At 37.5% G+C, this 23,809-nt stretch overlaps 1 protein-coding gene across 4 annotated transcripts in view; it reads right to left on the reverse strand.

Moving 5' to 3' along the window:
• The window catches only part of UBE2V2 (ubiquitin conjugating enzyme E2 V2), a 49,798-nt gene that overhangs the window by 3,013 nt on the left and 22,976 nt on the right, over nucleotides 1–23,809 (reverse strand). For 2 of the 4 annotated variants that reach the window (XM_055318343.1, XM_055318344.1), the window contains exons 2-3: nucleotides 15,396–15,544; nucleotides 10,213–10,338 (exon numbers count right to left, since the gene is read on the reverse strand). In XM_055318343.1, coding sequence (XP_055174318.1) covers nucleotides 10,213–10,338; nucleotides 15,396–15,544 — 275 coding nt within the window. Of the gene's footprint in view, nucleotides 1–10,212; nucleotides 10,339–15,395; nucleotides 15,545–16,974; nucleotides 16,996–23,809 lie in introns of those variants that run through there. The other 2 variants (XM_055318345.1, XM_055318347.1) reach the window with 2 other exon arrangements.

The following is a 23,809-nucleotide window of genomic DNA, read 5'->3' on the forward strand; positions in this document are numbered from 1 at the left end:
TTGTTTGGACATCTCTGCTGCGTGGAGAGACATTACAAACAGGAAGGTGATCAAAATATTTCAGAGGAAAAATTGGGAAATTAGATGTACACAGGGGCTTTGAAAAGTTCTACATATTCCTGGCAACCTAGAAGACCATACATATAAGGGCTCACAAAAGACTTGATAAACTCCCACTTGTGGCTGACCTTGAGAAACATAAAAATTACAACCAAGTAGAATTTACCCTAGAACTGTAAGTCTGGATCATTTTAAAAGTCAGTCATTATAATACACCATATTAACAGAATTGAGAAAACCAAAATTATTTCAATAAACACAAAAGGGCATTTGATAAAAATCCAACTTTTCACGATAAAAAAAAACACTTAACAAACAAGGTATAGAAGGGAACTTCCTCAGCCTGATAAGGGGCATCTATAAAAACCTACAGCTAATATCATACTCAATTATCACTGCTAGTCAACATTGTACTGGAGGCAATCAGGCAAGAAAATGAAGATGCATCAGACTAAAAAAACGAATAGATCAATCTCCCTTTGCAGATGACATGATCTTGTATATAGAAAAGCTTAAGAGCTAATAAACAGAGTAAAGCTACAGGATACAGGATCAATTTATAAAAACCCTGTCTGTATACTTATAATAAACAATCTGAAAAAATTAAGAAAACAATGCTATTTATAACTGGTTAAGAATAAAATGCATAGGTATAAATTTAATAAAAGAAGTATAGGACTGATCTAAGGAAAACTGTAAAATATCACTGAAAACTCAGATCTAAATAAATGGAAAGAGGGCAGCCTGGGTGGCTCAGTGGTTTAGCGCTGTCTTTGGCCCAGGGTGTGATCCTGGAGACCAAGGATCGAGTCCCGTGTCAGTCAGGCTCCCTGCATGGAGCCTGCTTCTCCCTCTGCCTGTGTCTGTCTCTCGCTCTCTCTCTGTGTGTGTCTCTCAGAATAAATAAATAAAATCTTTTTAAGAATTAAATAAAAGGAAAGATATCACTTTTTTTTTTGGAAAGACATCTCCTATACATAGATTAGAAGACCCAATATTATAGTATGAAAACACTCCTTCAAAGTGGTCTACAGATTTAATAAAGTCCCTATCAAAATTTCAGTTGCCTGGCATTTTTTTGTTTTTGTAGAAATGAACAAGGTTATCCTAAAATTCATATGGAAACAAGGAATCCAGAATAGCCAAAACAGTATGAAAAAAAACAAAGCTGGACTGGGCTCCGGTGGACGGCGACTCTCCACAGTCTAGACTGTGAGCTCTACTCACGCCATGCATGCGAGTGGTTATAGTCACTGCTCTGCCCTTCCTCCCATTTTCATGTCCTGAACCAATCACTCGGGAAGCAGCCCCGCCGGGTGGGGTGCGTGAGATGGGAAGCCCTAGTGCACATCTTACTCTGATTCATACAAAGCATGGGCTGCCACATTTTTTCCCTCTTCATCCAGTGGTGTGGAGTGTTTGTTGTCCCTCATTCATTGTCCACCAGCAAAAATCATGATGATGGGATGATAATTTATTAACATTTAGGAAAAGTGAATAGTTTCCGAGTAGTTAAAAACCCTGCTGTAGGGATCCCTGGGTGGCGCAGCAGTTTGGCGCCTGCCTTTGGCCCATCGCGCGATCCTAGAGACCCAGGATCGAATCCCACATCGGGCTCCCGGTGCATGGAGCCTGCTTCTCCCTCTGCCTATGTCTCTGTGCCTCTCTCTCTCTCTCCCTCTGTGACTATCATAAATAAATAAATAAATAAAATTAAAAAAAAAAAAACCCTGCTGTGAAATGAATAACCTGCATGTTGGAGTCACTCGTTTAAAACCGCCACTGAAAGACAGTATGCATGCTTTAAAACACACCCACAGAACAAATAGCTTTAGTACTGACATCATGGCTCAAGGTATGTTTTTCCTGCAGAGTGAAATGACTTGGTTAATCATGGGTCCAGTAGTGTTATGTGCTTGCTAGACATCTGTTTCACAAGACCAATGGCGTGTTTCCAAAATTACTTTTTCCCCAGAACATTTTTTTTTTTAAAAAGATCTTATTTATTTATTCATGAGAGACACAGAGAGAGAGAGAGAGAGAGGCAGAGACACAGGCAGAGGGAGAAGCAGGCTCCATGCAGGGAGCCTGACGTGGCACTTGATCCTGGGTCTCCAGGATCAGGCCCTGGACCAAAGGCAGGCGCTAAACCACTGAGCCATCCAGGGATCCCTTCCCCAGAACACTTCTTTGTTCCATATGGTTAACGATAATTGGCTACTTGTCTCTTCTTGACTCCTTAAATCTGCTACGATGCTATAAGGGTCCCATGCATTTGCTTTTAAGAACCTTTCCTCTGGCTTTTCAGAGGTCCTATGAACTAGACAACCCCTAAAGTTGATCTTCTTCTGCCCATTTTATTGGTTGAAATTCCAAGATTCTAAAGAGAGTCTATGCAGTAGGAAAACACTGTCGTGCTGTCAGTTTCCAGTGGACAAGTCACAGACTGGGAGAGAAGATTTGCCAATCACGTATATGACAAAGGATCTAGATCTAGAACATATAAAGAACTTTGAGAACTCAACAGTAAGAGAACAGCCCAGTTAGAACGTGGGCAAGAGTCTTAACTTGGCACTTCACCAAAGAGGATATGTGCATGGCAAACAAGCATGTGGGAAGATGTTCAACCACCAGTGGCTTGGTTATAACTCATTTTTTATCTACGTCATTGCAGACCTAATGTATGCTCATTCACAAATGCTCATCTGATTCAATGCCTGGTAAAGGGCAGGAGGAACCCCTTGGATGAATTCATATTGAGCTGATATCCAGACATTTGTTTGATGGAGGGATCGTTTAGATCCTCATTTCCCCCTATTCCCACAAAAGTTTTCCAACAGGTAGAGAGATGTCCCTTTGTCAGCACTGACCATTGCCTTACCAAAACACATGTGCACATGAATATCTTAACTGACTAATGTCTATACTTCCTGAGCCAGAGAGGGTGAGCTGGACTCCTGAGCCACAGCATGGATGTCTGTGCACCCCAGAGAGGGGTCCCAACTGGCAAGCTTCAGTAATGCAGGCAATAAACACTGCACTGGCAACCCAGCCATGCCAAAAAGATAAATGCCTTTTCACAAATTTTCATTCCTCTTAAATTAAGCTATTTCTATCTGACTTGAAAAATACCCCATCCTGCCAAAGAAGTGTCCTCCTTCCCTCCTGGTATAGTCCCTTGCTATGAAAACTGGTCACTTCAGAAAAGGTGAAGCTGGCTGTCCATGGACCTCCATCGTTCTCCATTCTCCCTTAGGGGTACAACCATAGTAATGTGAGTGTAGTTTGCTTTTAATTTAGATAAAGCTTTTATCTGTGATTCTTTCCCCTCAAATACAGTATTGTAAATCATTTTGATGATCAATATGTAAAATGTGAATAATAGAATTTATGTGTCTGGATCCAGCCTTCTGAGGTCTTTTGAGGACTCTCTTTACACATAGCAATATAGTGCTCTAGTACCCTTTCAGCAAAGCACATGTCATCATACGTGTCTTGTGCCCATCCCGTTTGCCTCTTAAACATCTGGTTAGCGGGGACCCAAAGATTTCAGTGAGTCAATGTACATAACTTTGTATTTAGCTATATTATTGCATACAACACGATCTGGTGCTAATGCTCTGCCCTTGGCATTCTTAGGTGATGGCTGACTCCCCTCCGCTGTCATAACTCAGCTCTGGAATGCTCTATATAGCAAGGTTTCAGTCAGGGGCATTGCCTGTGGCTTTTATCCTGCCATCCACTGTGGAAAATGTGTACATATTTCATGCTTGACACTTTACCACTTACCTCTCAACACATCATCCTGCTTGACTTTAACAAAATAAATAGTGTCTCTGAAAAAAAAAAAAAAGAAAGAAAAAAAGAAAAAAAACAAAGCTTTTCCAATTTTTTTTTTAAGATTTTATTTATTCATTCACGAGAGAGACAGAAAGAGAGAGAAGCAGAGACACAGGCAGAGGGAGAAGCAGGCTCCATGCAGGGAGCCTGATGTGGGACTCAATCCCGGGACTACAGGATCACACCCTGGGCTGAAGGCAGGAGTTAAATCGCTGAGCCACCCAGGGATCCCCAGCTTTTCCAATTTTAAAACTTACTCTAAAGGTAAGTAATCAAGAAGGGTGGTTCTTACATAAGGATGGATGACATCAGACCAATGGACTACAACTAAGAGCAGAAAAGTAAATCCATGCATATGTGATCAACTAATCTTTTGACAAAGGTGCCAGGAAAACACACAATGGGAAAAGGATAATCTCTTCAATAAATGGTATTGGGACAACTGGATAGCCACAAACAAAGGAATGAAGTTGAGTCCTTACATTACACACGAAGATTAACTCAAAATGGATCATAGACCTAAATTAAGAGCTTAAGCTATTTTAAAAAACCTCTAAGAAAACAGGAGTTAAATCTTCATGACAGGGGATTTGGCAATAATTTCTTAAATATCTAATGCCTAAAGTACATTCAACAAAATAAAAAGTAGATAAGTTGCCTACATCCAAAACTTAAAATTTTGCATTGCAAATCACACGCTCAAGAAAGCACAGACAAGGGCAACCGGGGTTGCTCAGCAGTTTAGTGCCGCCTTCAGCCCAGGGTGTGATCCTAGAGACCCAGGATCGAGTCCCATGTTGGGCTCCCTGCGTGGAGCCTGCTTCTCCCTCTGCCTGTGTCTGTGCCTCTCTCTCTCTGTGTCTCTCATGAATAAATAAATAAAATCTAAAAAAAAAAAAAAAAAAAAAACAGACAATCCACAGAATGGGAAAAAATACTTGCAAATCATATATCTGACAACGGACTCTTGTTCTATATATAAAGAACTCTTACAGCTCAATAATAAGAAGCCAAATATCTCTCAATATATATACTACTGGAAAAAATGCAAAATGTTATGGCCACTTTGAATAAGTCTAGCCATACTTCAAAAAGTTAAACATACAAATGAATGTCAGTCACCATATGACCCAGCAATACTATTCCTAGGTATACATCTAAGAGAAATGAAAATATTTGCCCATATAACCCTGTACACAAATGTTCACAGTAGCAATGTTCATGATAAGCTAAAAGCAGAAAAACCCAAATGTCTGTCAAATGATGAATGGATAAACAAAATGTGTTATATCCACGTAATGGAATTATTATTCATCAATAAAAAGTAATAAAATACTGATATATGCTAAAACATGAATGAACCTTGAAAATATTAAGTTAAAAAAGCTAGTCACAAAAGTCATATATTATATGACTCCATTTAAGTGAAAAGTCCAGAAAAGGCAAATCTATAAGGACAGAAAGATTAGTGGTTGTTTAGGATATGGGAAGGTGGGGTAGAAAGGGACAACTAAACTAATGGGTACGGGATTTCCTTTGAGAGGGACAAAACTGTTCTAAAACTAGATTGTGAAAAAAATAAAAAATAAAAAATAAAAAAATAAAACTAGATTGTGGTAATGTATCCATAACCCTGTGAATACTAAAAAACACTGAATTATATGCACTTCGAATGAATTGTAGCTGGTATGTAAATTGTATGGTATGTAAACTGTATCACAATAAACTGCTTAAAATAGAAAAGATAATTTTTAAATAATTCTCTTACAAGTAAATGAAACAATAATAAGAATATTATAATATTAAGATGTACTTAAAGTGCTTACTTCAATGCTTTAACGTATGGAGGAGCAAGCCCTTAGCCTATTTTAAGTAGACTCCATTAGTGAACAAGAGTTTACAAGTGGAGAAAATACCAAGCTCTTTCCAAAGCAGAAATAAACACTTCCAGCTATAAAGTTACACGATAGTTAAATAAACATAAGTGATTGCAAATCCTGTGAAATACCAACAGAGTACGCACACACACACACATACACACACACAAAAAAAACTGGGGAAAAAAAGATGAAGGAGAGGAGAGAGAAAAGAGCATGGGAAAATAAATATCATGTCAGAACAAATCTGCTACTTATCATTCTATAATATACAACAACCTCCAAAACTTGAGACCTCACAGCATAAAGAACTGACACTGGACAGAGCTAACCATCCACAAGGAGTAATTTTGCCTAGCTGTATTAAATATAAACAAAATTACTAAAGCAACAGGCATAATTTATCAAGTATCTAAATAACCTCAAAATATATAAAATTATCCTAGCATATCACCAATGGTCAATGTGAAATTCTGACTATCAGTTATGAAAGTAATACTTTAAATTCTTAAAATATCAATCAAGACAAAAACTGATGTCCAGTGTATTCACCCTACTTCACACATCTACACTCAAATCATTAAAATCAGTATCATTCCTTTCTCTGTTTTCATTTTTTTTTATTCAGAGCGAGAGAGAGGCAGAGACACAGGCAAAGGGAGAAGCAGGCTCCATGCAGGAAGCCTGACATGGGACCCAATCCCGGATCTCCAGGATCACACCCCGGGCTGCAGGCGGCGCTAAACCGCTGCACCACCGGGGCTGCCCCCTTTCTGTTTTCAAATCCCCATTCCAGACTGACAACATGAAGTGTTGGTGAGAGTATATGAGCACAGGATACTGTTACACACAACTAGTAGGACAGACATGGATACAATCCTGTGGAGAGTACACTGGCAATACTCGATCAAACTATGGGCAAGCCTCAAACCTCAGCAGACATTCCACTTGTAGGTGTATGCACTGGAGCAGTGCTACTCAAAGTATGTTCCACGGAGTGGAGCTAGGCCTTGAACTAATTTTTTGGTGGCGTGCCACAAGATAAACACAGAAGTGTCTATGATAATTTGACAGAGAAATTTTTATTTAAAGAATCTGAGTTTGTATTTTATCTTTTTTCTTTGATTTTCTTAGTCTGCTTCTTCCTCTGCCTCTCCCCCTGCTTGTGCTCCCTCTCTTAAATAAATAAAATATATATTTTTTTAAAGTACTGATCTACAACATATTGGAAACAACAAGCTAACCAACAAACACCCAAGTCTTGAGCAGCACCGCCCCAGAGTAAAAGAATACATGTACAGGAACGCCTGGGTGGCTCAGTGGTTGAGCATCAGCCTTCGGCCCAGGGTGTGATCCTGGGGTCCCGGGATCAAGTCCCACATCAGGCTCCCTGCATGGGGCCTGCTTCTCCTTCTGCCTATGTCTCTGCCTCTCTCTCTCTCTCCTTGTGTCTCTCATGAATAAATAAATAAAATCTTAAAAAAAAAAAATACATGTATAATAAGAATGTCCACAGTAGAAATCTTTTCAATGAAAACTGAAAACAGCCTAAATGCCAACCAGGTGAAAAATAGAATACTGAACAATAAAAAGGAACAATCTAATTTAAATGATTCAACATGGATGAAGCTAAAAAATCACTGATAAAAGTGATACAGTACAGAGGTATATACACACATGCGTAGTAAAAGTTAAATAACCATGCTCAGAAATAATAAACACCAAATTCAAGATGAGACTACCTCGGAGGAAAGTGGAAGGGGAAACTGGGGAAAGGTACACAGATTAACCATTTATAATACAATCTTTCTTTAAAAAAAAAAGTTAAAAAAAATTAGGACCATTACAAAAAGACCAACATGCTAAGATTTGACAAGGGAAAATAGGAGATGTTGGTTATATCATTTTCTAAACTTTGTCTATGTTAAAAATATTTCTTTTAAAAACACCAAAAATGAGGATGCCTGGGTGGCTCAGTTGGTAAGCATCTGCCTTGACCTCAGGTCATGATCCCGGGGTCCTGGGATCAAGCCCCATGTCCAGCTCCCTGCTCAACAGAGAGTCTGCTTCTCCCTCTCCTGTTCCTCTCCCCGATTTGTTCTCTCTCTCTTTCTCTCTCTCTCTCTCTCAAATAAAAAATCTTGGGGGAAAAAATGAAACAAAGAGAAAAATGGTAATAAATTTATAGTAACTGCTACAAAGGAAAACATCAGAGTCAAAAAAGGGACAAAATTCAGATTAGAGAATCAGGAAGGACTTCTCTGAGGAAGTGACATTTACACTGAGAAATGAAGCGTCTGTAAGGATTAGCCTGAGTGGGGGACATGTCCAGACAGGAAGAACAGACAGTGCTATGATCCTGAAGTAAAATGAAAGGTGTGTGGAGCAGTGTGTACCCTGAGAGTCCCAGTGAGCCAAAGCAAAAAGCATGTACAACATGGCTGAAGTCATTAAAGGATATTAAAGCAGAGAAGTGACACGGCACAATTTGTATTTTAGAAAGATCCTTCCGGATCCTTGCTCTGGAAAGATTGGAGGAGGTAAAACAGCAGAATCAGAGACTGCTGCAAGACAAGAGATGATGGTCAACATTCACTTAGTGGCAAGGTAAGCAGAAAAATAAGACCTGACTCAAGTTACATTTTCAACAAAGACTAGCAGAACTTAATGGTAGACAGGCAAGGGAAGAGAAGCTGTCTGGGAGACAAAACATCAAAAAACAGGTAAGACACCCATGAGGTTAGATAAACTTGTTAGAGGTATGCTTGAAATGTATCCTGAATTTCCTAGTTCCCACAACAATGCAGAACCCACCGTTAATTACTTAATTTATAGAGTCTATAATATGAAAACAAATCAGCAGTTGAGAAGAACAGCTACTCCCGGTAGAGATATTCAACAAAAACAACTTCCTCATAAAGGCAATGCTGTGCATCACAAAAGAAATTCCCTGAACAATATCCTTTCTGTAAATTCAAAATGTTTTATAATCCTGCTTCTATCACATCTCTTAACATTATCTAACATAGAAAGAGTTAAGCACGCACATTGCAATTTCTAGAATAAACACTGAAAGAACAGAAACAGAATTCAGAAACTTGAGAACAACCATGTCAAAAGTAGAAGAGAAACAAAATCCGCATGGAAAAATAGAAACCACAAAATAAAACAATTAAACCTAAATGTATTAATATATTGTATATTAAATGGGCTAAATGTTCCCAGTAAATAACAAAGATTGATTGACAGACAGGAAGGACTCTCAGAACTCAGCTTTTAGTTGGTATACACCAGGTAGAGAGCTCCGGAAGTGACCAGCAGGTACGGATTTGAGATTTCCAATGACCTGCCCACCTTCCTCCTGTCAGGGTCATGCTTTCATGGAGAGTACCCAGCAGGGAGGCACCAGCCATTTTGAGGCCTTGCTGTGGGCCTGCATATTTGACTGAGGGTTATGGGTTGGGGGGCTAGCTCTATGCTGAGGGCTCAACTTATTGCCAGAGGGAATTACAAATGTGGAATAGATGAAATATGGAATAAACCCTATCGTGTTGGAATAGAATTAAAGGTATTGGCATATAAACTCATGGCTTTTAATAGATAATATATTGAGGTAGGTATGTAGATAGGAAGAAAAAAAGGAGGTTAAGGATAGGTATACACATGTGACATACTAGGTAAAATTTTTAAAAGGAGAGAATATAAATAAAAGAAAATCTTTAAGATGCTAATTACCTCTGGTGAGGAAAAGAACACAGGGATGTGATGAGGAGAAGCCACAAGAAGTTAAGGATATTGATAATATTAGATGTTACTCATTATTATGTTGATAGATGATACTCATTATTATGTTGTTGCTATACTTCCTAACATGTATTTTGCATGTGAGCGAGCCCTCAATATGGCATCTCAAGAGTCTGGATTTAAGTCTTAACATGAACCTCAACAATCTACTCATACTGAATTTCAGTCTTTCCACTAACTCCCTGTGTGAATCAGGTAGAGCATGTCATTTTGGTTTATTTCCTTTAAACAGACAACAATGCTCAACCTTTTTGTTCTAATATGGACATAACTTGTTCCTCAAAGAAAAGCCTCCTCTTGAAGAATATTCATCCTTTTAGTCTCACCAAATGTACTAAACCTTAAAGAAAAGTAACATTCAAAGAGAAATAATGGTCATCTTCATACCAAATAAGGCTTCAACTAAAATATGACTACTCAAGCAATTAATAAAATCCTAAGAGAATTGTGATTATCACATCTATCCAGGCTGGTTGGTTCATAAAGGTTTAAGGATAGGCTGACTTATAAGAGAAAAACAACATAAAATAAATTTCTTTTAGACTTCTAGCTAAACAAAGGTCCTTTCTTTAACTTTCTCCTGACTATATATTATGCATTTTATAAGAATAAAATGACTAATTTAACTTACCATTCCACTGGAATTATTAATTCCATTCATATTAATTTTGGTTACAAATCTAACTGATGGAGGAGCTTCTGGGTATTTAGGTCCACATTCTACTTTCAGGCTATATATTCTGTTTTCATAATTTGTCTGGAAGGCAAAAAATAATAGTAATAATAACAATATTCAAGTGCTAATAAAGAGAAAAAGTACAATAGGATTATATTTGATCTTACTTTATGATCAAGAATTTACTTTCCTACATTGAAATTTATTAACTTATATGACCAGAAAGAAATGCAGCAAGTGTACTTAAAAGTCAAGATTTTATAATATTAAAATTACTCTACAAAAAAAAAATTATTCTACAAAGTTATATCAAAATGATCACAATTTGCTTTTTGTAGAACAAACAATGCCTATAACAAAATTAAAAGGGAAAAACAAACCACTTAAATTCAGATTGTACTAAAAAGTTTACATTGCAGGGGGAGGGACTACTTGACTTGTGTCACACATATATAAAGGTTCCCATCTGGGGATCCCTGGGTGGCTCAGAGGTTTGGCATCTGCCTTTGGCCCAGGGCGTGAGCCTGGAGTCCCGGGATCGAGTCCCACATCAGGCTCCCTGCATGGAGCCTGCTTCTCCCTCTGCCTGTGTCTCTGCCTCTCTCTCTCGGTGTTTCTCATGAATAAATAAATAAAATATTAAAATAAATAAATAAATAAATAAATAAATAAATAAATAAATAAATAAATAAATATGAATGAATGAATGAATGAATGAATAAAGGTTCCCATCTGTCCAGAACAATTCTAAGTCTTCCTACTGTCCCAGTTTTAATTATTAACAATACTTCTTCACTCTCAAAAGGGTTTGGCTGGATGATAAATTACACGGTTACCCCACTTACACAGCAATCAAAAACTTCTAGCCACAGGGAAAACACATATACCATCTTATAGCAATAAAACATAATTATTTCATGCCTGTTATTAATTATATTTATGCTACTTCATTAACTTTACGATTCATTAAATTCCATTTTCAGAGATACAACAGCAAACTTTATATCTCCATATCATTTTGTCAAGAAGTTGAACATCACCGTATTATAAAACAGCCATTTTAAAGCTACCACACTAAAATACTTCCAGATTATTTAGGCTTATTTTCATGTTATAATTAACTCTTTATCTTTATGGCTTTTGCTCACTTGGTTAACTTATTAGGGTAGAATTAATAAAAGTAAAGTAAAAAATAAATAAAAGTGAGAATGTAATACCTGTTGGCTCCTGTATAAACCTGGAAAAAAACAAATAAGCTAACCATCTATAGATTTCACTTACCCAAACTGATCCACAGCTTCCTTTCCCTTAAGTAAGAGCTATTCCCAAGTGGAGGTCAGACCTGGGATATTAACCTACTGTAATTTAAAATGTATGCAACAATCTTGTACATATAATTATTAAATATTTTGACACTTTAGAAAGAAATACCTGTATAAAAATCATGCCAGTTTAATAGCACACATCCATTAACAACATGCTCAGCACTTTGGATATGTATAGAAAGGACTAAAATCAGAGAGATCTCCAAGAAATCATCCAGTCTGTGGTTCTCCAATCTGGATACATATTAGATTTACTACAAAACTTATATTAAAAAATAATAATAGCCCCGAAAAATTCTACAATGTTAAAAATATTCACAGTATGTAGAAACAATCACAACACTCACACTTTGCTGGGAACAAACTGTTTTGGAAACAATTTGGCATTTTCTTATAAGTAATTGTATACCTACCCTATGATGTAGCAATTCCATTCCTAAGGATTTTATTTTAAAAAAGAAAATGGGAACAAACACGTTCACCAGATTTTTAAAAGAATGCTCATAGCAGCTTTCTTTCTAATAACCACAAAGTAGATAAAAATCCAAATACCATAAACACAACTGATAAACACATTGCAGTACATATTCATATAGTAAAATACTACTGCATAATAAGAAGAAACATACTCCTACTATATGGAACTCAGCTATATCTCTAAGATACTATGCTGAATCAAAAGAAGCAGACCAGTAAATATACACACTGCATGATTCCACTTATACAAAGTTCTACAAACTGCAAAACTTCTCCAAGGTGCAGGAAGTAGTGCCTACGGTGGAGGTGGGAAGAGGCAGAGGTATATCTAGAGTATAGGCAACAACGTGTATTTGTGGAAACTCATGGTAAGATTTGTGCATTTTATTATATGTAAATTATACCTCATTTTTTTTTTTAAGTTAAGCAACTCTAAGCCAGCCTTTTGATCTAATTCAATGCTTAAACATCATCTTAACTTTGAACAACTTGGACTAATTTTACAACCTCTAAATTTAAAAACACAGCCACATCTCTCTGTTATCTAATAAAACAGTAAAAAAATAAAACAAAAGTGAGAAAGAGAGAATATTTACTAAATATATAAGTCAGGTCCCTTCCTATTGTGTAATTATTACATCATTTAATTCTCCATATTTCTTTTTTTTTTTTTAAGACTATTTATTATTTGAGAGAGAGAAAGAGACCAAGGTGAAGGGTAGAAGGATACAGAGAATCTCAAGAAGACTCTGCACTGAGCACGAAGTCCGACGGGCACAATCCCACAATCCAGAGATCATGACCTGAGCTGAAATCAAGAATGAGACGCTTAACTGACTGACCCACCCAGGCACCCCTCCATATACCTAAAGATGAGTATAGTATCTCCATTTATATATAAAGAAACTTGGAAAAGTTACTAAACCTCTAATGCTAAAAAAATATTGCTTCAGAAAATTTAAAACACAAATATATATGGAAAAATAAAATTACTGATCATATAAATTCAAACAAATAACATAAAAAAACAGGGATCTTAATAATATACTAAAAAAAGATTTAAAAACCACTAATCAAGTAGCAGTATGATGAGATAAAAATTTTCCCATTATCCTGGTTGGATGTAGATACCTAAAGCTGAGGACAAACTAACTGCTCTCAACATGGCACCTTCTGAAGCAAAAACAACTAAGGTGAGACAGCAACCCCTGTAGGTTTTATTAAAAGGCAACTGAATGAGTACACAAGGACGCACCATCACTGGGTCCCACATGCTCCAGTAAGGGAGGTAGGTAGAGAGAGGGTGGGTGATCACTGGCTGGCTGGAAAGATGCTGTGCCTTTGTAAGGTGCTCCCTTCTTGTCTCTTCCTGGCACTCAAAGGAAGTAAGAAGAGGCTCCAAGACCTCCACCTTCAGAAAGGGGAAGGCCCAATGAACAGAAGCCCAGCATACCACTGGCAGCTCTGTATCTACATGCACCTTTGGAGCAAGCTAGACCCACTCCTCCCCAAGCTAAAACGGCCTCCACTATGCACTAGCACAGCCTGGATACAGGGGCTTCCTGCAGTCCAGTGACACCAGGAAAGGCAGCTAGTTTGGTGAGTCCTGCTGGTGACCCCATGGTGTGAGATAAAGTGGAAGTAGCTCTTCCACATTTGGGAACTATGAGATGGGACAGTCCACAAAAATCACTGAGGAATTCATATACAAGCTCCAAAACATTCTTAAAGTTTAAAGTTCACTGGAGGTAGTGCCCGGAGAAAACCTTAATCTAAATAATTTCAAATTGGTACTCTACCAAGCTCAGACCATCAAATCGTCAAACTACTCATTAAAAATGTTCATAAATTAAAGCACTTTTTTTTAAACCATCAGACCATAGTAATAATGCTCACATGCAGTGAAAATCAAGGTTTTCATTATAAATACCACGTTATAAAATACATCAAGAATCTTAACCATCGGGCAGCCCAGGTGGCTCAGCGGTTTAGCGCTGCCTGATTCAGCTCAGGGTGAGATCTCAGAGTACCGGGATAGAGTCCCACATCGGGCTCCCTGCATGGAGTCGGCTTCTCCCTCTGCCTGTGTCTCTGCCTCTCTCTGTGCGTGTCTGTCTCTCTCTCTCTCATGAAAAAAAAAAAAAATCTTAAAAAAAATATATTAGCCATCAATATTATATTTCCTTCCTCAAATATCTGATGGAAAAATCAAAGCAGTGAAAGGAAAGAGTTTGTTAGGTTAGTAGTGTGCTCAAATTTTGCAAAGGAATACCAGAAAACATAAAACATACATTAATTCACTCACTAAAATTAACACTGCTGATTACTTGGGTCCATTTTTCTTTTGTAATCATCAAAAGGAAATCTAAACTCTATCCAACAGCAAAAACAGTTGGAATGCTCTCATCATAAGGTAGTCAGTAGTATATAAAACCAAAGACTAAAAAAAAAAAAAAACTCCTTCAAATTGGTGTTCTTTCCAGCAAGTCAAGAACACTACATAATTCATATTTCGAAGACTCACTGCCAAGAATGCAGTAAATGGGACCTTTGAGTAAGGAATGCAATGTAGAAAAATATTTCCCCAGTCTAGAAAAGATTTTGAGTAAAAATAAAACTTCATAAACTTAAGACCTAAGAATAAAATACAATAGGTCTGTTGCCAACAATACTAGAAAATATGCAAAAAAAATCACATACTTTTCTATATACTTAATTAATGAAGAAATTGAGGCCTATCCACATTTAGAAGGCAAGTCAAATGTCAAAAGGACAAAGATTAGTGTGTACTCAATAGAAACCAATTCAGAAACCCTTGATTACACATACAGCAGATTAGTAACATGTTATGTCAAAATATACTGTTTTCTCTTCCCAAATAACCCCTCCATTTCCTCACCTTTTCTCCTCTCTATCTGGAATGTTCTCCATCCCCATCACCACCTTCTGAAATCCTACCAGTCAGTCCTTTAAGGCTCATTCCAAAGGCAACTTCCTCCACTGTTCAGCCTTCCTCAATTATTCCAGCTAGAAAAAACATATTCTAAAGTCCCGTAGTGAACTTTCTCTGCCATATTTAGAATCTGTTATATGTATTTATTTTTTCTCCTCTACTAAACTGCAAACACCTTGACAATCTTTCCCCCCCAGTCCTCCATACAAATCAAGCATTATACCCTACACACAGGAAGCATCAATAAATGTATACAAAATGAATTAAGAGGGAGGAACTGCTTCAGTCAGAAGTGATAATTTTAATATCAATACTATAAAGTAAAATGCTTACTCTAAAATGACAATAAATAATAGAAAAAATATATAATATATAGCACTGACCCTTGGTGGCCCAATAATCATGCCTGTCCACCTTGTAAGTGTCATATCTTCATCATCTTCAAGGCCCCAGCTAACCGTACCATCGCCTACTCCTTTTTGTCCTTCTTCAAGTTCTTCCAACAAGCGAAAATTACGAGGAACTTTAACGCCTATACAAAAGAATGTCAATGTAAATGTAAAAAGCCTATAATTACAAGAGCTGCATATATTCAAATTCAGCTTTTTCCAAATTAATTTTTATAATTTATTTTAAATTATAGACAAAAAGACAAAAATTCCCTTTAAGCATTCTGCCCAAAAAATGCTCAATCTAAAAACCGCACAAAATGAAAACACTAAAGAAAGCACTGTACCAAATATTAACTGCAATATAGAACATTTACATAAATTCCTAATTAACATTATCCTGGCATAAATCAATCATAAGGAAATCATTATAAAATGAGTATTTTCCATAACTGAGAATCTGTTCCAAGCCTAAAACACTGCATCGAATAAATGGGCAAAGGGCAGCCCAGGTGGCTCAGCGGCTTAGCACCCGCCTTCAGCCCAGGGTGTGATCCTGGTGACATCGGATCTGGTCCCGCGTCAGGTTCCCTGCATGGAGCCTGCTTCTGCCTGTGTCTGTGCCCCTCTGCCCCCCCCCCATGAATAAATAGATTAAATCTTTTAAAACACACACACACACACAAATAAACGGGCAAAGACCAGAAAGTTCATAAAAGCTCAAATTCATATATATACTCTATTGCTTTTCTAAGACTAGAATTATGTTCCATCTTTTAAAAAGTACTAGAGGGTACTATTTTTTTCTAGAATGCTGACGCAGCTCCACCCATAGTCCCCAATCTCCTTTCCTGTTCTCATCCCAAACCAGTAGGATCTTACTTTTCCCACGTTGGTGCTTAATCATTACTTGGACAGTTCCTCCATTTGAGAACAACTCTCGTTATGGATGTAACAGTTTCCTAGGACCCGCCCTTCACCTCTGGGCCCAACCTTATCAATTATTCATGATCCACTAGCCCTTCTCACATTTCCCCTTCTTTAGAACTCATCACCTCTATTTCTAAAATCTTAACAGAAGTCTTCCTCTCTACCTAGAATTTCCTAGAATTCACAGTTTTCACTTTTATTCTCGATTAACCTGGTCTTTGCCACCATTGTGACCTCCAACCCCTAGAATCTAACCATGATTCCTCTAATTGACCACAACCTTTCCTAAAATTATTGGCTTGGCATCTCCATAGGATGGACCCTGTTGTCTCCCAAGTTCTCCATAGCATCTAGCTTGAAACATCCCCTAGCTCCACCACAGAAGTCCTGAAAAAATTAGGTAAATGCCCTCAGAAGCCTCTCTCTCTCTGGAGCTTGTGCATATGTGCTTGTGCATGCTCTGTCTCTCAAGCATGCACATACACAGCTATGAAGCAGAAAGGACATCTCTTTTATATATGTATATATAATAACACATACACATATACACACACACACATATTTTTAGTGACATCTCTTCTAAAGAGACTATCATTTGTGTTAACTTCTCTCTCTTGGTAAAACCAAAACATCTTTCACTTACTAATTCATAGTAATCCTTCTGGACGTACAATGAAAAAACAGTAAATACTGGAACTTGGAAGAACACTAGCCATTTTATGTGCTGGCTTTATTTTTTAAAAAGTGCTTGGAAATCTTGGGTCACAGAAATACGGAGCTGTCATAAATCACAAGAAACAAGAGTAGCCATTACTTTAACTCCCATGATTGTATGCTACTTTAAATACCTTATCCCACTTAACCCTACAAACACCCAGTCTACACCTGTAGGAATTCAGGTATGAAGAAGTTATGTGACCTACCCAAAGTCACACGGCTGTAAGATAGAGCCTCAGTTTCTAGACCAAAGCCACTTTCACTCATTAAGTTGCACAGCAATACAAACTACACAGGCAGCATATCCTGGCAGAGATCTAGGAATCAGACTGCCCAAGTCTAGTTCAGCTAACCATTTGACATGTAACCCCCCACCCAGCCCTGTCTTCTCAGCTATAAAAGTGAGATAACAGAAGTTCTTACATCACAGAATCACTGTGAAAATTAAATAAGATAATCCATCTTAAACTCAATAAATGCTATGATGATCATTTTAGTATTTTATTTTATTCTTTTTAAAGATTTTATTTATTCACGAGACAGAGAGAGGCAGAGACACAGGCAAAGGGAGAAGCAGGCTCCATGCAGGGAGCCCGATGCAGGACTGGATCCCGGTACTCCAGGATCACACCCTGAGCCGAAGGCGGTGCTAAACCGCTGAGCCACCCAGGGAACTCCTAGTATTTGATTTTAGATAGAATTACATAAAACTTCTATTAACCTGCATCTAAGCTACGTGAGAAGAAAAGTTCTTTGTCCAATCCTATAGGGTGGCCCCTAGAAATTTTATCCTAAGCTGTAAGTTTCTATTCACCTAACATTGGGACATATGCTATGCTATTTTCCTATAGATTTATAGTCATGACCTACAATACATTGCTACTGAACTGCTTTTTAAAGTAATCTTAAAGGAGCTTGATTATCCTTACACTTATGGAGTCATTCCCTAAGAATTATTCTAAATTTGCATTGAATTTTGTTGCCTATTTAATAAACAATTCCAACAAGTGACCTTTATAAACACCGAAACTACAAAGTAAACAATGTAAAATTAATGTTTCTTTTTACATAAATGCCATAAAAGTGGTAAACCTAGTTATTGCTAAACTTTTCACCCTTTACCTTTATATAGCATTTTGGGAAAATACTTTTAAGACTGATAGAGCAATTATTGAAATACTAACATTTAAAAAGTTATAGCAGCTAAGACTATTTGCTTTTAAAGTATAAGACAAGAAAAAAAAAAGCCACTAAGCCATATTTCCAAATTCGGTACTAGAGCACTCTGGTTTTATTTCACCCAATCACTATGATCTGTGAAGAAAAAAAAGCCACAAGATAGGGATGTTGCTCCATGAAAACTCAAGTGTGTACATAAGCTGCCCTCTGGATCTCTTGCCATCTATGAACCTTCTTCTATAGTTCTATTTGTCTTTTTCCTATATGTCTATGTGTGTTGGGTTTTTTTTAATAGCTTTAAATATTTTACCTCTTTAGGATGGGATTTTTATTAAAAGAAAAAAAGTAACCCATAAATCCACCCCTTTCTAGCTGAAACTTATAAAATGCTGTCAATTTTTGGTTCAAAAGAACACCAAAGAATGCCAAAGATCATCTAGTCCAAAATCTAATACTTCAGACTAATGAAAATTATCACCAAGAAATGTTAGGTGATTATACCTATATATAGGTATAGATTATATAATGTCACTTAACTTGGTTGACAAACCAAGTCAAAAATCTATGTCCTGTCTTCTCCACTAATCTAGTCTCCTCTTTAGTCCGTTATAACGAACCTGCACTCCTGGGGGTAATAATACCAAAAAGAGTAACATTCATAACCAAAACTGTGAATGCCTAGAATACATGTTTCCAGCTTTAAATCTCAAGGATATCAAATTCCAAATCCCTTGCCTTTAATTCCCATGATACCAAAAATAAGGGCATAAAGATTACTGAATAAATAGAATAAATCTTGTCATGCAATATTAGGAAAAGATATCCCAACTCTAAGTTTTTACCTTTTTCAAGTTACAACGAAAATAGTATAAGACCTTGAATAGCAATAAGTCTATCAATCTATCCACACAAACATAAGAAACGACAGGAAACAAACTTACCAGCAGTTTGCAATTAATCATCTAAATTAAAGTTGAAAGGTAGTATGGTTTGAGAGAGTAGTGTGGATTCTAGTTTCAGCTGATGGTGAACAGTCTAAGATATACAAAAGTCCCCAAAATTCAGAAATAATTATTACCATTTTAGTGTATTTCTCTTCAGATTATTTCCCATGTACAATCTATGATTCCTATGCTTTTTTCCCCAAATAAGATCTTGACTCATAGTTTTGTAACTTCCTTTCCCCCCGTTATGAACATATTTCTATGGCAGGCATAATCAAGTACCATTTTTAAATGCCCCAATAAATAATATTAGTCTTGCTTGAGGGTCAGAGGTAGGGAAACTGGACCAGGGGAATCGTTGCCTACTCAAAAATTAAAGGAAAACACCTGTTGGAATGGAATAAATCTTTTCTGTCTTATGTGCTTTTCAACCATCCTTTAGCTGGTCCTCAAGAACACCCAAATTAGCTATGGGACCCTTTCCCTCATCCCTCTACTCAAAGTATCTATGAGATAAGGAAGACCTGGGGCTTGTGGGCTGTGGAATATGGTCAGACTGTTTCCCTGCCCCCTGCAGAGTTCTTAGGCATGGGTTGCAACAAACCTGAGCAGACAGACACACTGTTAAGAAGTCCCACCTGGGGATCCCTGGGTGGCTCGGCAGTTTAGCGCCTGCCTTTGGCCTGGGGCATGATCCTGGAGTCTCAGGATTGAATCCCACGTCAGGCTCCTTGCATGGAGCCGACTTCTCCCTCTGACTGTGTCTCTGCCTCTCTCGCTCTCTCTCTGTGTCTCGAATGAATGAATGAATGAATGAATGAATGAATGAATGAATGAATAAATAAATAAATAAATAAATAAATAAATAAATAAATAAAATCTTACAAAAAAACAACAACAACAACAACAAAAGAAGTCCCACCTGTGATTTAAATTGTCTGGCTCTGCCCTATTGTGGGAGTTCTCAGTTCTCCTCAAACACCCAACAAGCTGACTTGATTTTTAATAAAATATTTATTGAGCACCTCCTACAAGACAAACATCTGCTAAAAGCTTTAAAGACAAGAGTACTTCATTAAATCTCACCTTGTAAACTGATACAATATCACCATTTCACTAAGTAAAAAAAAAAAAAAAAACTAAGGCTTAAATTATTGGGTTGAGCCTTATAAAATGAAACTGCTGCTTTCAGGTATCTTTTTAACAGAAAGAGTAATCTCATAAAATTCAATCTAACTACATGGAGAATGAGTCAGGGTTGAATCTCTTAGCCATTATTCTCCAATGCCTTGTCATGTAACCTGCTAGTCCCAGGTGAAACTCATTTCCCTAGCTACTGCTAACTTGTCCCCAAGTCCCTGCAAATCTGATGGGGATGAGAGACACATCTTGACCAACTGGAGAAGCAACTCTGACAAAATGCTGTTCTGAACTCCCTTAAAAAGAACCTTTCTATATGTCACACACTGGGTGCACTCAAAGCAAAATACTCCTACCCGGGGAAATAATATAGTATTTCATATTTTTCAAATTATTTTCTCATACAACCATCTAACTGTGTATTAAAAAAATCTTTTGAGGTATGATGGGTAGCTATATCTACATTTACAAAGACCAAAGACATGAAGTAACTAACTCAAGACCACAGCAAGCTAGTAGCTGAGTCAAAATAATTCAAATTTTCTAACACAGGTACAACATTCTGTCACTGTATACTACATCTCAAAATCCAGAAAATTTTATTCATTTTTTTTTAAGTCTATGCCCAATGTTGGGCTTGAACTCATGACCCTAAGATCAAGAGTCACATGCTCTACCAACTGAGCCCTTCAGGTACCCCAAAATCCAGGTAATTTTTTTAAAAGGGTAGGGAAATTACAGAATGCATACAACTGAAAATACGCATTTTCCAAAAATCATTCATTGTTGGAATTTGTCATATAAACAAAAATATTGTAAAGAAAGTGTAAAAAAAAGTGTTAAAATTTAAGTGCAAGAAATTTCTGATTTGTAGTGCTTAAAAAATTAATAAAAGTATTTATAAAAGTTCTCTGAATAATACTTTACAATTTTGTAGTAATTTAAGACTCAAATATTTGTTTGATTTTAACATTATTATCTTAACAGGACAAACAAAATTATGAAAACACGATGTAGAAGAACATAGATAAGACAGCAAACTATCAGGAGACCTACATTTTATCATCCATTCACTACTATATTAATTCACTCCTTCACTCAACAATCATTTGATTACTACTGGATTCAGTTACTCTGCTACGCAGTTGACACCAAGAGAACTAAAACATTTTTTTGCTCTCAAGAGCAAGACTAACGGGAGGAGCCCCAAAACAGATACATGCATGTATGAAACAAGATATATAGAAAAGGCCACATTAAAAGGAAGCAAGAACCCAGATCAAAGGAGACTGGACAAACATGACAACCAAACACAATCTTGAATCATGTACCAGACTAGAAATTACTATTATTTTGCTTTAAAGCACATTAGCGGGGGAGGAGTTAAGACAGCAGAGGAGTAGGGAGAGACCCTAAGTTTGTCTCATCCCTGGAATACAACTATATAGTTATCAAATCATGCTGAACAACCAAGAAATCAATCAGAGGTCTGATAAAACAAATGCCACAAGTCTACCAGAAGAAAAGCAACCACCGACTGGAAGGTAGGAGGTGTGGAGGAGGTACTTGAATCTGGTGTGAAATACCTCAGGACACAGTAGAGGGGAAGAAGCCTACTTAAAGAGGCTACCAGAAAGTATTATTAGTAGCAAAGTTCAAAATCAAAACTTTTAGAAGTCCGCTACAGTGGAGTACATGCCTAGCTTAAAGGTACTCAGATGGTGAAGCAGGCAGAATCCCATGTGTGACAGTGTGGTCTCAGGATCCCGGGGTCCCAAGAGGAAAGAGTGTGACCTAAGTGCGGTTGGGTTCCTAGGCATAGGACTACGGAAGCCGGCTGAGAACAGCAAGTCTAGGTGGCCGCTTTCTGCTCTGTGTTGCATAAACCGAGAACCACTGCATGATCACACTATCACTTTCCTGGGACGGGTCCAGCAAAAGGCAGAAGCGTGGCAAGACCCTCCCTGGGAGGAAGCGAGGTCTGCATTGAGAAAGTTCCTAAAATTTGAAGTTCCGAACCTCACTCATGTGCCTGAGATAAAAATGCTTAGACACAGGCAGGGTAAACATAGAGTTCTGATTGAAACCAGGAGACAAGGGTGACTTATTGCTCTTCAATGAGGACTCACTGAAGACTGGGGGGCCCAAATTTTCAGCTCCATGGCTAGAGAGCTATGGCACTGCCATATATTCATCACAGGCGTCGGAGCTGAAAGCCTTCAGGGAGCAAAACAGCGCCACCTAGTGCAGACCGGAGCTGCTAACACCAAGCCCTGCCTCCCTGCACACTTGAGGCACCTGAGAATCAGCACAACAGGCCCCTCCCCCAGAAGACCACCAAAAACAACTTCCTCACACCAAGTTTACTGATGATAGAGGGGGCTGCAAGGCATCAGCTCCAGGGGAAAACAATAACGAGCATTCTTTGTATTTTACTACTACTTCTTCACATACTGTCTCACTTTTTTCAATTCTTTTCATTTTTATACATACCACTTTTTTTTTAGTTTTTTGGTTCCCTTCATTGTATTTTGTTTTATATACTTTTTTTTTTCTTTCTTATTTTGGGATCTAGTATATCAAGCACACCAAAACACACTCAAGATCTAGTTTGGGGGGTGGATTTTTTGTTAGTGGTGTTATAGTTTTATTCTTTTTCTCTCTTCTTTCCCAGACTTGATGAGATAGAGAAAATGACCCCAAAAGAATGAATGGAAGGTAGTACTCACAGCAAGGGAGTTAATACAGATATAAGATGTCTGAACTAAAATTTAAAACGAATATTAAAATACTAGGTGGGCTTTAAAAAAAAAAGATACTGGGTGGGCTTGTAAAATGCGTAAAAGACACTAGAGAATCCTTTACTGTGGCGATAAAAGAACTAAAATCCAATCAGGCTGAAATTACAAACGTAGCCTGAATAAATGGAAGAACTGAGATGCAATCTCCAGGGGAGGCCATAAAAATGAGGAAGAACGAAGAGAAGAGCGAATCAGTAATAGAGAAAATAAAACTATAGGAAATAATGAAGTTGAAAAAAAAAGAGGGAAAGAAAACTATTAGATCAAGAAGATAGACAACTAGGCGATTTCATAAATCAAAATAATATACATATTATAGGAGTTCAAAGGAAGAGCGGGAAAACGGGGCAGAAGTTTACTGAACAAATTATGGCTGAGACCTTCCCTAATGTGGGGAAGGAAACTGGCATTCAAGTTCAAGAGACACAGAGAACTCCCCTCAAAATCAACAAAAATAGGTTAACACCTCCACATATTATAGTGAAACTACCAAAATACAAAGATAAAGAGAGGGACACCTGTGTGGCTCAGCGGTTGAGCGTCTACCTTTAACTCAGGGCATGATCCCGGGATTCGGGATCGAGTCCCACATCGAGCTCCCTGTGAGGGATCTATCAACAAGAAAACCTAACAATCATAAAAATTTATGTCCCTAGCATGAGAGCACCCAAATATATAAATCAAATAATAAGAAACC

Source organism: Nyctereutes procyonoides, unplaced genomic scaffold, assembly GCF_905146905.1.
Source record: "Nyctereutes procyonoides isolate TBG_1078 unplaced genomic scaffold, NYPRO_anot_genome, whole genome shotgun sequence".
Lineage (NCBI taxonomy): Eukaryota > Metazoa > Chordata > Mammalia > Carnivora > Canidae > Nyctereutes > Nyctereutes procyonoides.